We start from the raw sequence: 16,607 nt of genomic DNA, 5'->3' as shown, positions 1-16,607 counted from the left end.
TATATATATATATATATATATATATATATATATATATATATATGTGTGTGTGTGTGTGGAATATGTGTGTGTGTGTGTGTTTGTTTTTTTTCCTTCCTCATATTTCTCATCCCCAAATGCTCAAGAGTCACAGAGTGCTCTGGATGTTTTTTTCTTTGAGCAGCCAAGTGCTCAGAATAAACCCATTGTATCCAGCAGCGTCTTTTCCTGGTGAGTTGCACAGTGGAGGGCCCAGCGTGGTCAGGGTGGAGCCCCGGGGTCAGCCCTACAACCTCTCTGCGGCGCGAGGGGAACCTCCACAGCGTGCTGCATGAGTAGTCATTAGCCGCTTCTGTGCCACAGCCTCATTACCACACACTGCGCGTGTCTGAGGTTTTCCTCAGGGTGGTCCCTTGCCAGTGGGGTGACTTCTGTTGACTTGTGCCCACCTCTTGGTAGCTTGATAGCATCTTGACATCTTTGGCTTGAGATATTATCCAAGAAAAAAACATCTTTCTCCTTCATTATTTTGTTTGTTTATGTATCTTATAATAGATGTGGAGTTAAGGCCAGAATATTATGCCCAAAATTGCTGCAGAGAATGAACAAGGTTTCACCCCCCACTCCCCTGAAGACGAGGATGACAAAACGGAGGTGAAAGAGGAGCCGTCTTAATGAGGTTTGAGTGGATGGCCATGGCAGCTCGCCATGGTGTGGTTAATTATGCGTACACCCGTCTTTGGCATACACGCATACATTAGCTGCGCCACCGTCGTGCCTTCCAGAGCGCAGTGGAATGCTCCGTGGTTGACAGGCACATCTTTATGTCTTTCGTGTTCGCTCGATTCGCACCAACGCATCATCAACCCCAGCTCTCCAGAATAATTTACCAGTATGTCATTTATGTTGAGTCTGGATTCCACTTGTTTTTTGGGGTTATTTGGGAGATACGCGAGCGTGAGGCTTTCTGGGCCCAAGATGACCTCGCCTCTGATTCTGTTTCTGTCTGGACTGAGCTGAAAGTGATGCTTTGAAGCCATTTCAAAAGTGCTTTATTTATTTATTTATTTTTTCATTACTGCTGTTGATTTTTTTGCTTCTCCTCCTCTCTCCACTTCGTTTGAAGCCTTGCTGCCGGCCATTCCCCCTGAAGGATAGCTAGCGCCTGTGAGTGCTGAACTCGTCAGATGCCGTTAGTTGTGATGCGTGACATTTAAACGCCTTCCGTTAATTAACGGAGGGGAAAGAAGGCAAAAATGAAATGTTTTTAGGACATATTGGAAGATGGAACCATGACATTACCGGCAGCACTCCAATTAATATACTGAGTTTAAAGCTACATCGCTGCTCTACGCAGTGGCTTGACATGGGAGACTGTGAAAAGCTGTTTACTCATCATGCCTTTATGAATGTAGAGACAAAGAATATGCTTGGAAATGAAGAAAGTAGCCATCTTCCCCCTGGAGAGCCTTGAGTGTAGCTCTCTTTATTCTTATTTTGGGACACTTTATGTACAAGTAGATGGAGCACAATATCAGAGTGAATTTAGTTCCCTTTGAATGGCCACATAAAATAATGTGGCTCGAAGTTTCTGTTTTCTTTGGAAAACATATCTTGGTCAAGCTTCCAGTGGTTCCACGCGGAGACCAATTAGATATTTCTAGCAGTCCAATTAATGCACCCATAAGGATATGTCTTGATTCAACAAACATGCGTGCACATATTCTTTTAGCCTATCATTTCTTTTTCTAATGAGCACCGACATGAGCAAATGCTGTAGTCAAAGCGCACAGCATGTTTCTGCTTAACCCGTCTACCTCTTAACTCACAAAGCCTTAAAGCTAATGTTAAAGACATAGCCTAGAGGGATTTTCACAACCAAAGACTATTCTTTCATGCCTTATCAACGTCACGAGGCCGGGAGTCTCTGATACAGCCAGCTCTAGACCAAACAAGACTTACAGTTCCACTGAGTCACCAGAGATATTAATGGACCGCTTGAATCACCCGATTTAGTGAGAGGGGGGGAAAACCGGGCCGTTTGACTTAAAACTTAATGACTAAGAGATTCCATCTGCTGCAGATCATCGGAGTTTGTTTTGAGGGGGAGTTAAAACACACACTCTAAACAGGCCCTCAAGCAGCACATACTGTAGAGGTTCATTTCATTTAAGGAATTTATTCAACACTCTATGCGGATTGTGTTCATTGAGGAAGTGGCATTTTTTTGTGTGTTTCTGGTTCAAGGATCATTAAAGTGGCCAAGCTGCTTTCTACTGGACACTTATTTGTTTTGTTTCTTCTCCTTTTGGTTTGTCATAGATTAATACGTGTAACGTACTTGCAAAAATACATAAGCAAAAAGACTGTGGCGCTACATCACACTTAGTTCAAGACATACTATCACAAATAATGCATATTAACAATACACTATTTGCTCACATCTACCCTCAACCCTCTATTATTTAGCCCATATATGAATGATCTCCCTGAACAATGTCGTGATATAGAACTGCAAACTTTTGCAGATGACACTGTTGTATTCACTTACACAAAAACAGTTGCAATGGAAAGGATTAAAGACAAATGGTATGTTTTTTTCCCTTTTAAACCATGGTACAACCTTGCTGATATTCTCACATAAGGTGAACAGATTGACATAGGTCAAAATCTGAACTATAAACTCAACAAATTTGCATTGCATTTCAATCACTGTAGGCTACTGGATAAATACACTTAACGGAGCTTTGGGAATTTAAGCACATTTTAAAATGTGTACCTGGTTTATACAATTTTAAATTGTCTGGCCCCCTGCTCTAAGTGACTTTGTGTATACACGCTCTGGAAATGTCATTAGATTCTCAAGAACATCCTCTGTACGAGATTGTACAATACCATTTCGACGCGCCGCATTTGGTAAATCGGCTTTTTCCCCTAAAAGCCACAAACCAGTGGGATACCCTGACCGACTATGAGGGGCTGCAGCTCTATCAGCACTTTCAAAAACCAACTTAAAGTCTGTTAAAAGCCGCCGCTCAGCTCTGTACTCACTGACCTTGAATCCTATATCGTGGACTTCATGACTTACTTGTATCTGACAAGCATGCAGTTTTATGTACTATTGTGTGTTGCTTTGTGTTGTGTGTTCTGTCTTGTATAACTGTACTCTGTCTTCTGTTATCTTTGTTTGTTTTGAACTGCCAAGGGGCTAAAGAAGTTAATTACTTCAAAGTTATAATCTGGTATGGTGCATAGTGGTGGCATTTATATTTTAAACTGTAAATAGTACCTTCAGAAAAAAATTGATGAGTTCCCTCATCTGGTATGCTGTATCAAATCTTGATCTCATGGCTAAGGGTATGTGGATACCTGAACATTTCTCTCGGATGTAATAGGATGATCATCTCATCCCAAAACCACAGACATTAATGGAACCTGGTTGCAACAATTGTCACTCCTCGCAACATTGGAAAAGCACTAAATCCCTTCATTGGAACTAAGGACCTTCCCCCAAACAATGAAGGGACATTGTTGTCAAAAATAATATTTCATATACATTTTAACTTAAATTTAGACTGTGCCGAGTAAAATACTTATATACTAGCTCTTCTGTTTTTTTATCTTGTGCATTGGCAACAGCTTTGGCTGAAGGTATTATGTTTTCAGGTTGTCTGTTCTTGAGGGAATTTCTTCAAACTTAGCACGAACATCCATTTGGACTGAAGGAAGAACTGATCTGATTTTAGTGGTCAAATGTCCAGGTCACTGTGACCTCACATTTTCCAGCCATAACTCAATAATTAATCTGCTACTTATGACAATTTCATGAAAATATCTAATAGGATAACATGGTGATGTGATGGCAATTTGAACATACATGGATGTAAACTGCAACCTGGCAGGTTTTATACTAGTTTATTCTGTTTCATGACCAGGTCCAGGAGCCTCAGACGGACAGGCAGCTGATCGAGACATCTCCTGTCCTCCAGAAACTGACCAGCTTTGAGGACTCCATTGGAATTTTGTTCACACATGTGCGTCTCCTGGCCAGAGCCTTCACCTTGAGGACTGTGGGCTTCAACCACCTCACCCTGTAAGTACAGTCAGTTGTCCGTTGATAATAGAGTTACAGCCAATTAAAATGCAAAGTGAGCCACTAGTTGGCCAGATGCAATTTGCAAGGATGCTGCAGAACTGGCCGGACTTTGTTTGTTGTTCCCTTCAGAGGTGATGAGGCATGATGCATTATAATATATAATATGATTTGAGATGCTGGGAGTGTTATCGTACGTCCAGCATTATAATTGTTTTATTTGTTGTTAAAGCAGGAGCAGCCGCCTCCTCCGCCTACATCATCATTATGTTTCCCCCTGCAGCTTCTACGTTTTCTTGCCATCACTAAAACTGCCTGTATAACAAGTGATGTCTTGAATGTTACATTCAAAGTACCTTAGTGAAAGATTGCCTCTTGCGCTGCTTTTTGGCCCGGTTCCAAATCCAAGGGTTTCACAGCTGAGATAGAGAATGGCCCAGGGGAGTCCGAAGTCCCCATATCTGTAGTCTGCCTGTACGTGAGAGGCCACGACCTCCGTGCCTCATGGGAAACGGGGCTTTGATTCACTTGGTTGTCCAGGGCAGATGGTTTAAAATGTATCTTATTCATTTCAGCCACATCTCTTATTTGACCGATTTTCTCTCTCACTGTCATGCTCCAGTCCACCTTTTGCATTCCTGGACTGCACTAACATTTTTATTTTTAGTCCAGATTACATTAAGATTATATGTGCTATACATATACCACTGCAGTATTCCTGTATTCTGTGTGGTTTTAGGATTGTTTTTCTCTTGTTAATTGTAGGATTTCACTGTGATACTGATTTGGCTCCGACATTGGAAACCTTTTTTTTTTTTTTTCCCTCTCAACCTTCCTCGATGACATTTGTTCAATAGCCAGTGAAGTTAGAAACTTCTCCAGTTATTTCTTGAAATTGATTGGATGGCTTGGCCTGCTTGTTACAAACATGTCATCATTGTGTTGCTGGAATTTAACCTTCCTCCTTCGTTGATAGAACGCAAGTTTGAAAAGATGAGCTGTTTTCACGAGAAAAGTTTTGTCACTAATGAGACTGTTCACTCCAATTTGAGGTGTGATGGTTATTTGCATTGGGAAGCTTAACTCACTTCTGTGCTTTACAACACAACACAATAGTGAGTTTGACAGCTAAAGCAAATTAGCCTTCGCAGCACACCTCCGATTTCTTATTGGCAGGTCACACTCTGTAATTGCCTGCTTGGGTTTGCCACAAGGACACAGCTCTTTGTGTTAGTGTGTGTTTGTGTGCGCGAGTCATGTACACACGTCCACACATACAGTACACTGCTGTGTATGTTCTAATCCATCACTGAAATGTCAAACCTCTCCCCACTCATGGTCAGTGAAGTCGATTAGAGGTCCAGAGGTTTGTCTCCCGTTGAGCTCTACTTTGAGGACTTTCCAACTCAAGGTTGATATTTTAATTCCAACTTGCCCTCACATCCAATATCCAATTTTTTTTTTACTGTTTTTTAATTCGCAAAATTGTAGCATTACTTTTCCTGGCACAAAATGAAATAATTCATCGTAATTTGTGTTCATTAGCTGGTTGGTGGCCAAAGGCAGGTTGACCTAAATAGAGCCGACTCGCTTGAAAGCTGGAACTGAGCGGCTGACCATACCAACCTAAGGTTATAGAAAGTAGGTCACGCTGTCATGATTGAGAGAGGAACGAGGTCCGATAACAGAAAGGAAGTTCAGGCTATAAGGTAGGCAGCAGATGAGGAGACGGGACCCCGGTTGGCCTTCCATTTCATGCAAAAAGAGAGGACAGTGTGACCTATAAGGAGACGGCACAAGAAGCAAGGAACGGAGTTGACCCTGTTTAGAGGCAGTGGAGACCAGAGGCTACTATCAGACGGTAGAAATGGAGAGCTATGGCCCCCAGGCGCTGGGCTTCCTGTCTCCTCTCACAGCAGAAGAGCTGGATGCTGCAAGAATTTCACCGTTGGTGAAAAAGCATCCATCTCTTTTCATGTTCAGTATTTGTGAAATGAAAGTAGATTTCGCTGTGCAGCTCTGAGGGATGTTCTTTCAAACATTTATACATCTTGTTACATTATACCAAATAGATTCAGGTTGTACAAAATTGAGAGTTGGAGTCAATCTGTAAATGCAACGTTTCTGGTGTTTTTTTTGTATCACAAATACAAAGATGATCTAAGGTTACCAGTAACGTAGCGATCTGTTTCCGGTGTAAAATAATGTTATTTTGGTGAATTGCCATTGGGTTGGGTACTTCAAGTATTTTCAAATATAGTATTTAGACGATTCAATTGGCATGATTTACGACAACCTGATAGTGCCAAAACAATGAAAACTATTGCTATTTGAAGAAAAATAAGGAACAGAACAGAATCTTGACACAGCATGTACATAAGCCGTTGTCATGGTAACGTCACCCTTTGATTTGCGTGTGTCCTGTTTTGAAGCCTCGAGTTCAGCATTTTGGCCGTTGCACTGAAGTGGCCATATTTGGAGTGTAGAGGAGCGATTAGAGGAGTCGCCCCCTGATATCCGGCAGAGAGAGCGTTGGCTTTACTTTTCTGAACTGGCGGTTTCCGCCTGCTCTATGATTAGGTATGCCATTACACAGCTTGTAGTCAAAGACTTTCAGTCATACTGTAAAAGGCGAAATTTGTCCTCTGCAGTGAAAACTCTTTTTCAACGTAATCTTGCCAAAAAGAGACCCTGAGATTACATTATAATTACGTTTTTCACCCCCTCGCAGGTAACATTTTGTGGAAAGCAGCTGCAGATTTCACATTTGAACCACACACAAGCAGGCACATATGAAACAAGAACATTATTTCCCTAAGAACTGAGGCAAAAATGGCCTTAAAAGATGGAGCGCTCCCCTCTTCTGGAGCTGGCAGCCCGTCGCCGCCTCCTCAGAGGGAACTGTTAAAGGTATTTTAGATCAAAGTCAAAGGCGAATAAAGACCTCGGCTCCACACTTTACTTCAATTTCCCCCACCTTACTGGAGCATTGTACCTCTGCTGTTGAAGTGAATAAGGGATGGCTCCTTTCACCACTTCACACTGCAACGCATTCCTCTTTGACCCGCTCCATCTCTCCCTTTTTTCCCCTTCTTTCACTGTCACTGCACTATTCCCTTTCTCGCTCCGGCTCCTATTGGACATGAAATTAGCTCACACTCCACCTTCTCAATCTGTTTCCACACATATGCTCTCTGGCATACCCCCTTCTTCTCCCAGCTCACATACAGTATGCATGCTATGGATGCTTGGGAGAAATCCGCAACAAACCGTTTGACACATGCATTCACATGCACAGTAGTGAAGTGGAGGAAGTTCTCCCACTGGCCTCCCACCACCCCTCCTCCTCCCAGCCTCCACTTCTTCTTCAGCCTTTTCATTAAGAAGCTCTGTGATTATATTTAATGTGGGAGTGTGCATCGGGCAGTGTCCCTTCCCTTCTAATGAAGCTCCGCTCTGGACCTTAGAGACAGAGTGAAATAAGAAGCAGCGTTTCAAGTTCTTACTCGTCTAACATACATCTTTGGTGTCTATCAGAATATACATTTGTATATTCAAATGTGATTTGGACAACCAGCCAACAATTTCTTAAACGTTGTTGATGTTCTATGTTGTTGTAAAATAAATCATGTTTTTTGGACTGTTGGTCAGACAAAACTAGGGTCTAATTAAAAGATATCATGGTGAGCTGGGGGATTGTGATGGCTGTTTTGCACTATTTCCAGACGTTTCATAAAGTAAAGGATTAATGGAGAAGGTATGCATTTGGATGCCAGTTTGTACACTCCCAAAAGTGCTGCTGTTGTAGTTTAGGTGACTAGAATTGATTCATTTCTCTCCTCTTCTGTCCTCTTACCAAGAGCGTGGGTGAGAGAAGTGATGATGGAAGCAAGTGGGCCCTCTATTAGTGAAAAAGTCGTGGAGGTCCTCCTCAGAATCACTGTGGATTTTCAGAGACTCCATGATTGGATGCTGCTTAGTTAATCAACCGATTAGTCGATTTGATAAATCATTGATAATCCTTTTGATAATCAATTAATTAAGTTTTTTCTTATGTAAATTCCTATTCATGGGACTCTTCTCTGCTTCCAGATTCTCAAATTTACTGATTTATATCATGAATTGAATAACATTTGGGAAAAAAATCTGATATATATTTAGTCTGCAGAAGAAAAAATGTATAATCAAATTAATTGGCAGCTGCAGCCCTGCTAGAGATGCTGCTGTCTCAGTCTTTAGCTCTGATCTCTATTTGGCACCGGCTCATAAAAGGCAGAGGCACCATAAATCGGACAATAAACTTTGACCTTTTTTCCTCTTTGATGTCGGCTTCCTCCTCGACTCCTACCTCTGCATCTTTCTCTCTCATCTTCAGACTTTCCCCTCCTGCGAAGAGCATGTATCTATAGATGAATATATGCACTGCTGCTGATGCTGCTGCTGCTGTGGTCTATACCTCCCTGTTTTTACTTATGCCCCACCCCCACCCAACGCTTCCTGCCTGCCTGGCACAGCACCAGCCCACATCTGCAATGCTAATCTATAATTCTGTTTAATTAATGCCTTACACTCATGGGGGAGAAAGGCAGGAAGCTGATGTACAGTATCGCAGTGCTGCCATTAGTTATTTCATCTAAATTGTTAGAAGGCTGACAGTTATTCTGTAAACCCGTGTGCACACTTGCTGCTTTTTTTTGGGCTCATGATTTTTGAAAGGCAGTCCTGCAATTGTACCAGAAGTTTTTCTTTTCGAATGTTGTTTTTTCCTCTCTTTTTTTTTTTTCATTTGAATTGCAATCAAAGCCTGGCGATTTTCTTCTGGAGGGCTGCTACTTCAGGCACCCTCCGAGTTGTCACACAGCCTGTCAGTGCAGCTGTTCCCAGAGGCCACCCATGAAATGTACATCAGCCTTCTTCACCGTTTCTGTTACAAGACTAAAAGCCTGGTAGATTTTCGAGAGAGCACGATGCCTTTCAGGCCCCAATGATGTGTAGCTGTGTAACCTCACGTAAAACACTGCCGCTCCACTCTTTTTGCACGATTTCCCCGTGCCCTCCCATTCACCCCTACCATTCCGGTCCCTAAATATCCTTTTATATTAATATATATAACTTCTCACTTGTCCTTCTCTCTTTTTACCTCGATCCATCCATCCATTTATGCTTCCTCTTTTTCAGGGGTCACAACCAGAGGATGGAGTTCCTGGGAGACTCTATCATGCAGCTGGTGGCCACGGAGTATCTCTTCATCCACTTCCCCGATCACCATGAAGGACATCTAACGGTAAGATCAAATTCCTTATTTCAGACAGCATTGCACACGCTCTTTACGGGCTCCTCTCGCGCCCGCAGGAACATACTGTTTTACATCTGCATCTTTTGGCTTTTCTTCCGTCTTTGTGGTGCTGCTGTCTGAAGTTGCTCAGCACAGGTGTTCCCCGCATCTCACACCTGAAATAAAGCTACAGCTGTGCTTTTGTGTTTGTGTGTGGGTGCGTTTTTTTTTTTTCTTCCCATCAATCTTTGAATCTCCAAGTACCAGCCAGGTATTCATTCTCTTCCTCTACTGCTTGTTTCCACAAAATCACTCTAATTCAACTCCTCATCCCAAACTGTGCCTGTATGTTTGCTCTACTCCTTGTGATGGGTATTTTCATGAGATAAAAATTGTTCAGTGGTTTTCAATAACAGCCTTTTCAGGTTTTTTTTTTTTTTTTTTTGCCAAGCCTGTCAATCGCCTGAGAAATAGAAGTTGTTTACGACGCACAAGCTTGTGACACCGGTATAAAGCAAATGATCACACTTTGAACATACAAGTCCGTTCTCTGACAGCGTCAACCCTCCCACTTTTCATTCGAGCATCAGCACAGGTGAGAGGGATTGAACTGGACTAAACCTGAATAAGAACCTTTATTCGTGAATATTCCTTATAGCTGGAGGCTGTGACGTCATTTGTTTAAAAGCTTCCAGCGAGCGTTCATGGAGTGACTGAAAGCTCCAGCATCAGCTTCAGATGGGGTACATCTGAAATGGATTTCAAATCGGGGAGGAAAAGTGCTCATTCAACTAGTGTGCGTCTGTGTGGCCTGGATTGCGTGTCTACTGTGAAGGAGGGTACATCACAGCGAGACGGATTCAGACAAGTCATATTGCGTTATATTTAATGGTTTTCCGCATCTTGAAGCTATATTTAACATGTTTGTGTTTTTCCTTTTAGAGACACAAATGTACCTTATCCAGTCTAACATGTTGACTTTCCTCTAAGCTCCAAGTCACAATGCAATATTTAACAGAGCAATGTGCAATCTCCCTGAAACGTTTACTCTGCATTACCATTCCTGTCTGTGATGAATTATTCCATTTGGAGTTTATTTTGATGTTCTTGTGTACCTCCGTCTATTTCCATGTGAGTGTGAGGGTAGAGGTTTCTGAAAGGTGGACATGGAAATGTGATGCTCTTTTTCTTTTGTTTTTTTGTCCACAGTTACTCCGCAGTTCGCTGGTAAACAACCGCACACAGGCCAAAGTGGCAGAGGAGTTGGGCATGCAGGACTTCGCCATTACCAATGATAAGACCAAGCGGCCAGTCGCACTGCGGACCAAGACTCTGGCCGACTTGCTGGAGTGTACGTTAATGTCTCCTCGATTTATTTGCAGAAAGAGAATCTTTATAGACCTTTACAAAGCCCCTACTCAACCTTTTTCTTGCATGTCTCTCCAGAATGTGCAGTTAAAGATGGCACCATCATTGATTTTTTTGTTCCCTTTGTGTTAGATGTCAATTTGGTTCTCTGCCGAAGACACTGCAGGATGCTCCCTATGTGCTTAGTATGACTGGTGCAGTTAGTGTTGATTTTGTCATCCTTTTTTTTCTCTCTTTTGATTCCAACAGCTACAGCTGCCACAATGAAAAAGATACTTGCGATGTTCTACTACCCTAAAACATTTTACAAACAGAATAGTCCATATTATAAATTATATGTGGATGGTGGAAGATATTTGGCAGCTCGGGTATGATCTCCAGTGGTTGTTTTATCCACCCTGACTTAGGAAGACTTAACCTCGTGCTTTCAGGATATTTTGCAAATAAAAATGGGCAGTTGGCATGTAAGGTAACTGAAAACAAAGCCAATGTTTTTATGGAGGCTGTGTCCCTGCCTCACTCCTCTTTACACACAGTGTCTATAGAACTCTTAACAAAGTGGATTGCATTATTGTAATGCGTACTAATAAAAATAATCAGGTGGCAGTGAGATGTTAAGTTTGACATTTCCCAGATAAATAGATGAAATAAAAAGGTATAAATTGTATGGAAGGCAGTTCAGTGCTCTGGTGTGACTCTGTTGAACACATGGGACAGTGTTCCCAGACCAAACCCTGCTGACGACGGAACAGAAATCTCAAATTTACGGTGATTTTCAGTTTTCCACCAGAGACCACTGCCACATTTATTTTACCTGCATAGCATACTTCATGTTCACATTTCCAACACCAGCATCAATATTTGACAGTTTAGAAAAATCCAACAACAAAGAGCATGTTTATTTGATGACCCTTTAAAACTGGGCTTGACAACATTGGAGAAACCAGCAAGAATAGATTCTGAAACTGAAAAAAGTGTTGCCAGGGAAGGTTTTTTTATCCAATGAAAATGAAAATAGTTAGGGAAAGCAACACATCATTTAGGTTAGTTAGGAAGTTAACCTGGTCGAAATTCCCTCTCACGTATCTACTTTGTATCCCTGTGAAAATATCTCCTTGTATTCAAGTTGTTATTGAAACATTACTGCATGATTACAGAACTCCAATGGAAAAATCCGTCCAATTAAAGCAGTGACAGAGAATAGTACATTTCAAATATGCTGGAGAGAAAAAAAGAAAGAAAAAAGCACTCGTGCGTCTGAGGTCAGCATTCAGTAGCCAGACCTTAATACACGGGCTTCATATCATTTGCCTTTCAAATTATCTTTCGACGTTGGGGCCAGAGCAGAGTTGATGACACAGGAAGGGGACGAGGGTCAGCACTGGAAATGAGCATGGCTCTTGCGCATATGAGCAGCCGTGCCCTGCAGCTATAGCGGACCCTCGCTGGCCTCCTGAAATATTACCTATTATTCCTCTCTCATGTCCCAGTCATGGAGATGAGTCGATGCACCGGCAGCCAATAGAAGAGGGGAAAAACAAAGGGACAGCCACAAGATGAGGATGACACCCAGCGCCCACCGCTTACATTTCAAATCTTTTTTTTTTTTCCACTTCACTTAGACCTCCAGTTGCTCTCAATTCAGCTTGGCATACTCTTTATATAACATATATATTATATAAATGTTTCTGTGAACCCCGTGTGGCCCTCGCTTTGCCTTATTTCCTGTTGGATAAACTAAAGAGCCATCTTTTCCGATTGTTTACATTAAGATCACACTTGCTGTAGAGGGCCACAGCTGAGGATCATCCTCTGGTCTTTGTCAATGTTTCATTTGCTTTAGGAGCAGGAAGAGAGCCCATTGTCAAGTAGAACAGAAGAAGCAATTGTCTACCATCTTTACTTTTTAAATAATTGCTGTCTTTATGTTTTGCAGCTTTCATCGCGGCGCTCTACATTGATAAAGATCTGGAGTACGTGCACACCTTCATGAACGTGTGCTTCTTCCCCAGGCTGAAGGTGAGCCCTTATTGATAGTCATTCACCACTTGCACCTGATCAATGAGCCGCTCAGCCGGGCACCTCGGAGAGAAAGAACTAGGGAGATTATTAGGAGGGAGCTAATGGCTGGGCCCTAATGGAGCTAACATCGACACGGGGCCTGCAGTGGTGCTCGGCTGTTGAATGACATGCGACGGTGGGTTTCATCGCTGTTTAAGTGACCTTTTAATGGGAATCGCAAGTCCTGTATTGCTGGTCCAGGAAGTGCTTCAGCTGGTGTTGGAAACGTCTTCATTCGGGACTCCCATGACCAAATGTGAGAGAGGAAGGACAGAAACGTTATTCTCAAGCACTGCTGGATCGTCCAAATGTAGACACGAGTGCTACGTTTGCCGTTTCCTATTAATAATCTAAGCTATCACATCGTATCTCCGACCTAAACAGGGCATGCGCACAAGTGCACACACACACACACACACACACACACACACACACACACACACACACATGCTTTTATGCTGGTACCCACCCAGCGTGGACCTCTCCTTGTGAAGCTGCTGCAGTGGTCTGATATGCCATGCTAATTGCTGTCTTGGTGTGCCTCTCCAGGGAGAATCCCCAGCTCTGGAGGAGCTGAGCTTTGCGTCATGGTCGCTGCAAGAGAGCACCTCATTTCCACTTCCAAGAGAAAAGTTGTGAAACAGCCAGCACGTCTCCTTACATAGCCTTCTGGAAACCACAGCGTTGCACACTGTGCTGCTTCATCCAATTTGGATGGGAATAGAGAGGCAAACGCAGGGACATAAATGCTCCTTTCCTTATGTTCGCTCCTTTTTACTTATGAAATAAAGTACCAAAAAAAAAGAGGAGAGAGTGTAGCATATAGTGAGCTCTTTTGAAAACAATCTAATTTCTCTGCTTTAGGCTAAAGGATTGAATATGCCTCCAGGAGGGAGGAAAAGTGGGAAGAAAAAGGGAAAGAGCAAAAGTAAGAACAGCGGCGATGGATGGGGTTGGGGGGGCAGTAAAGCGAGAGAGCAGGAGAGTGGGAGCAACAGAAGCAGAAGCACTCTTTGTAGAAAATTAATAGGAGCAGACAGTTCTGGATTCAAAGTCTGCCTTTTTATGACAAGGCTGCCTCCCTGTTAATGGAAGGGCTTTTAGAAGTCCCCCTTGGATAAGAGAAATGTATCAGTGCTGCACACCTGGGAGACTCCCAGGCGCTCTTTATATCTGGCCAAGGATTGGCTTTTGTCTTAAGTAGCCTGTGATTTGTACTCACCGAGAAGACACAGATGGAGAGCCAGTCAGGGAGAGAGCAAATAATTGAGTGCAAAAGGAAGGGGGGAAATGGTGGAGAGAGGCAGAAACGGCAAGAACGAAATAAAAGCACGAGCTGCCACGGGAGAGGGCCACCGCTGATTTTTGTTTCCTATGTTTTTGATTCTTTGAAAGAAAGTTATGGGAAAAGTTGTCGGATCACATGCATGCTTTGTTTGGTTTCTGTGTTGCAGGAGTTCATTCTGAACCAGGACTGGAATGACCCGAAGTCTCAGCTGCAGCAGTGCTGTTTGACCCTGAGAACAGAGGGCAAAGAGCCTGATATCCCGCTGTACAAGTAAGACCCCAGAAAACACATACACACAACGGGGACTGGTGGTGAATTTTAGAAAGTTAAACAACAATTTCTTCTGCCATGAGTCATATTTTATTTACACTTGGTTTAGGTTAGGTTCTTTTTTTATTTCCTGTAATATGAGGATGACTCAGCAGCTCACTAACTTAAAGTAAGGTTTACTAATTAAAAAAGCCACTTAAAAATAAACGTTTTCTTCTTAATTGATTCTAGAAACAGTCAATATATGAGGTAGGCATTAGGGATAATTAAATAGTTTCCAACCTTTTTTTGTCAGATGTAGAGCCACAGACCAGTCGGATACATTTAAGTTGCGTTTCCTATTTCATCTATTCATCTTTCTTTAAGCTAAGTATTTCAACATATTTTCAATGTCTTTTATCTAACTATTTTAACAGTTAAACCTACAATATAGCTATTTCAACTGTCTGACTCAGTATAATTTATTTTATTATTTTTTTCAAATTATAATGTAAGTAATATGTATTTAAATTAGCTACTCCACAATCAAAGCAGCCCCAAGTTTATTTGAGAATCATCATATATCAACATTACTGTACATATTTTAGATGTTACAATTTGAGCTTAAAAAATAGGATATTTCTGCCCTGATATAACTTGTCTGTACATTGTACATACGAGAAAAAAAGGATCCCATCCATCTTTTCAGCGTGACACAGTCGGCAGTTGAGATGGGTTCATTCAGGCATCACATCAGCCACAATACACATCCAGAGAAATGAAATGGCACAAACATAATTTACAGGACTTTTCTCTTTGCCATTGGTGCCTGAACATAGTGAATAGCTGTGTAAAGGTCTCTGTTGTTGTCATATATAAACACGCCCAAAGAGACCTCTTATTTGACAAAAGGTCAAGGAGCAAGTGTCATTTGACAGAATGCTTTTGAGAGCTGCCATGAAGCCGTGTGTTTGTCACCATGGAAACTGACAAACAGTGTTTTCTCTGAAAGGGAAGGGGAAAAAACGGGGGTCAGCTGGATGCACAAGGGCAGTTGGAGACGGTGCAGTTTTTATGTACAATGAACTCCACAATCCAGCATTTAATCCTTTGGCTCTCCCTCCATTTCTCTCGTCCGTACATTTATTTGAAAGTCTTTTCAGAGATCCTCCGTGTATTATTCTGTCTATCTGCCCGACGGATGGTGATTCTTTTGACACGGCACAACTCTGACATGACAATCAACAAGCCCCCCCCCCCTACCCCAACCCCCAAGAAGAGAACGTGAACGAGAAACAAATATAACCCGTGGGTGACTTGAATTCCGACACACACAATAATAGACACAGCTAATAGACACAGCTAGTCACTGATGTATATGAGGCTCAAGTTGGAGTGCAGTTACTAGCCTACTTAGCTTGTATACCTTTGTATAGCATTTCATACATCATTTGTTGTTCATGTCTAGCATACATTACCAGACAAAACGCATTCCACTTTGCCTAAACACTTTCCCACACTGGAGCCGGGAATCGAACCGCCAACCTTCTGATTTACCGCCGCCTCACTGGCAGGCCGTCTTAAGTGTGTGTGTTTGTTTACAAGTGTGAAGAGTAGAGACACAGAGGCTGAGACAAGAGTGTTCATGTCAGACAGAAAGGAAGTAAATGACCGACGAAGGGCAGGAAAGGACGCGGAGATGGAGACGGAGAAGGAAGGGAGTTAATGCATCGAGCCCCCTGCTAAAGGTTCCCTGGCGAATGTGTCTGGTTGATGACAGATTTGCACCTCAACCCCAGCACCATCACTCTACTGTACATCTTGTCCGGGGCAAGACACACCGGGGAGCGTAGACGTGCACATTTTCACATCTTGCGGAGAGTGGCCCGCAAGAAAGCTGCTTTTAGTGGGGAGCTGAAGCTCGTGCGGACCCTCTACGGTGCAGCTTCTTTCCCCCTCGCACACACACACACCTCCATCTGTGTGCAGCATTGAAGTTGACAACTTCCCAACAGCCCAACAGATTTTCCTTTTCATTCCAGTCTCGTCGTGTGTTATTTTAGCTGCGGCGTTAATTCCAAGCGACACGCTCTCCCTGTTGAGATTTGGCTAAAACGTCCCTCACAAGAATCTTATTTGCTCCACGCGTGCCATGTGCTTCTTCATTTGTAAGTGAGAAAGGGGGCTGAATTATTGATAACGTGTCATAAGTGACCACATTGCATTAAAAATGGATTGCTCTCCTGAAATAAGTAAATTGTCTGTGAATAATTTAGGTGACTCGCAGCTTGGGT

The 16,607-nt window shown here is 42.6% G+C and overlaps 1 protein-coding gene across 2 annotated transcripts in view; it reads left to right on the top strand.

The window, feature by feature from the left end:
• Positions 1-16,607, top strand: part of drosha (drosha ribonuclease III) — a 79,687-nt gene that overhangs the window by 53,708 nt on the left and 9,372 nt on the right. For both annotated transcript variants that reach the window (XM_084033756.1, XM_084033755.1), the window contains exons 25-29: positions 3,915-4,072; positions 9,251-9,356; positions 10,557-10,698; positions 12,652-12,734; positions 14,231-14,334. In XM_084033756.1, the coding sequence (XP_083889882.1) occupies positions 3,915-4,072; positions 9,251-9,356; positions 10,557-10,698; positions 12,652-12,734; positions 14,231-14,334 (593 nt within the window). The remainder of the gene's footprint in view (positions 1-3,914; positions 4,073-9,250; positions 9,357-10,556; positions 10,699-12,651; positions 12,735-14,230; positions 14,335-16,607) is intronic.

This window comes from Eutrigla gurnardus (assembly GCF_963514095.1).
Source record: "Eutrigla gurnardus genome assembly, chromosome: 18".
In the NCBI taxonomy this organism is placed as follows: Eukaryota; Metazoa; Chordata; class Actinopteri; order Perciformes; family Triglidae; genus Eutrigla; species Eutrigla gurnardus.
Note: the sequence above shows the minus strand (reverse complement) of the source record. Positions and strands in the feature narration are given on the sequence as shown.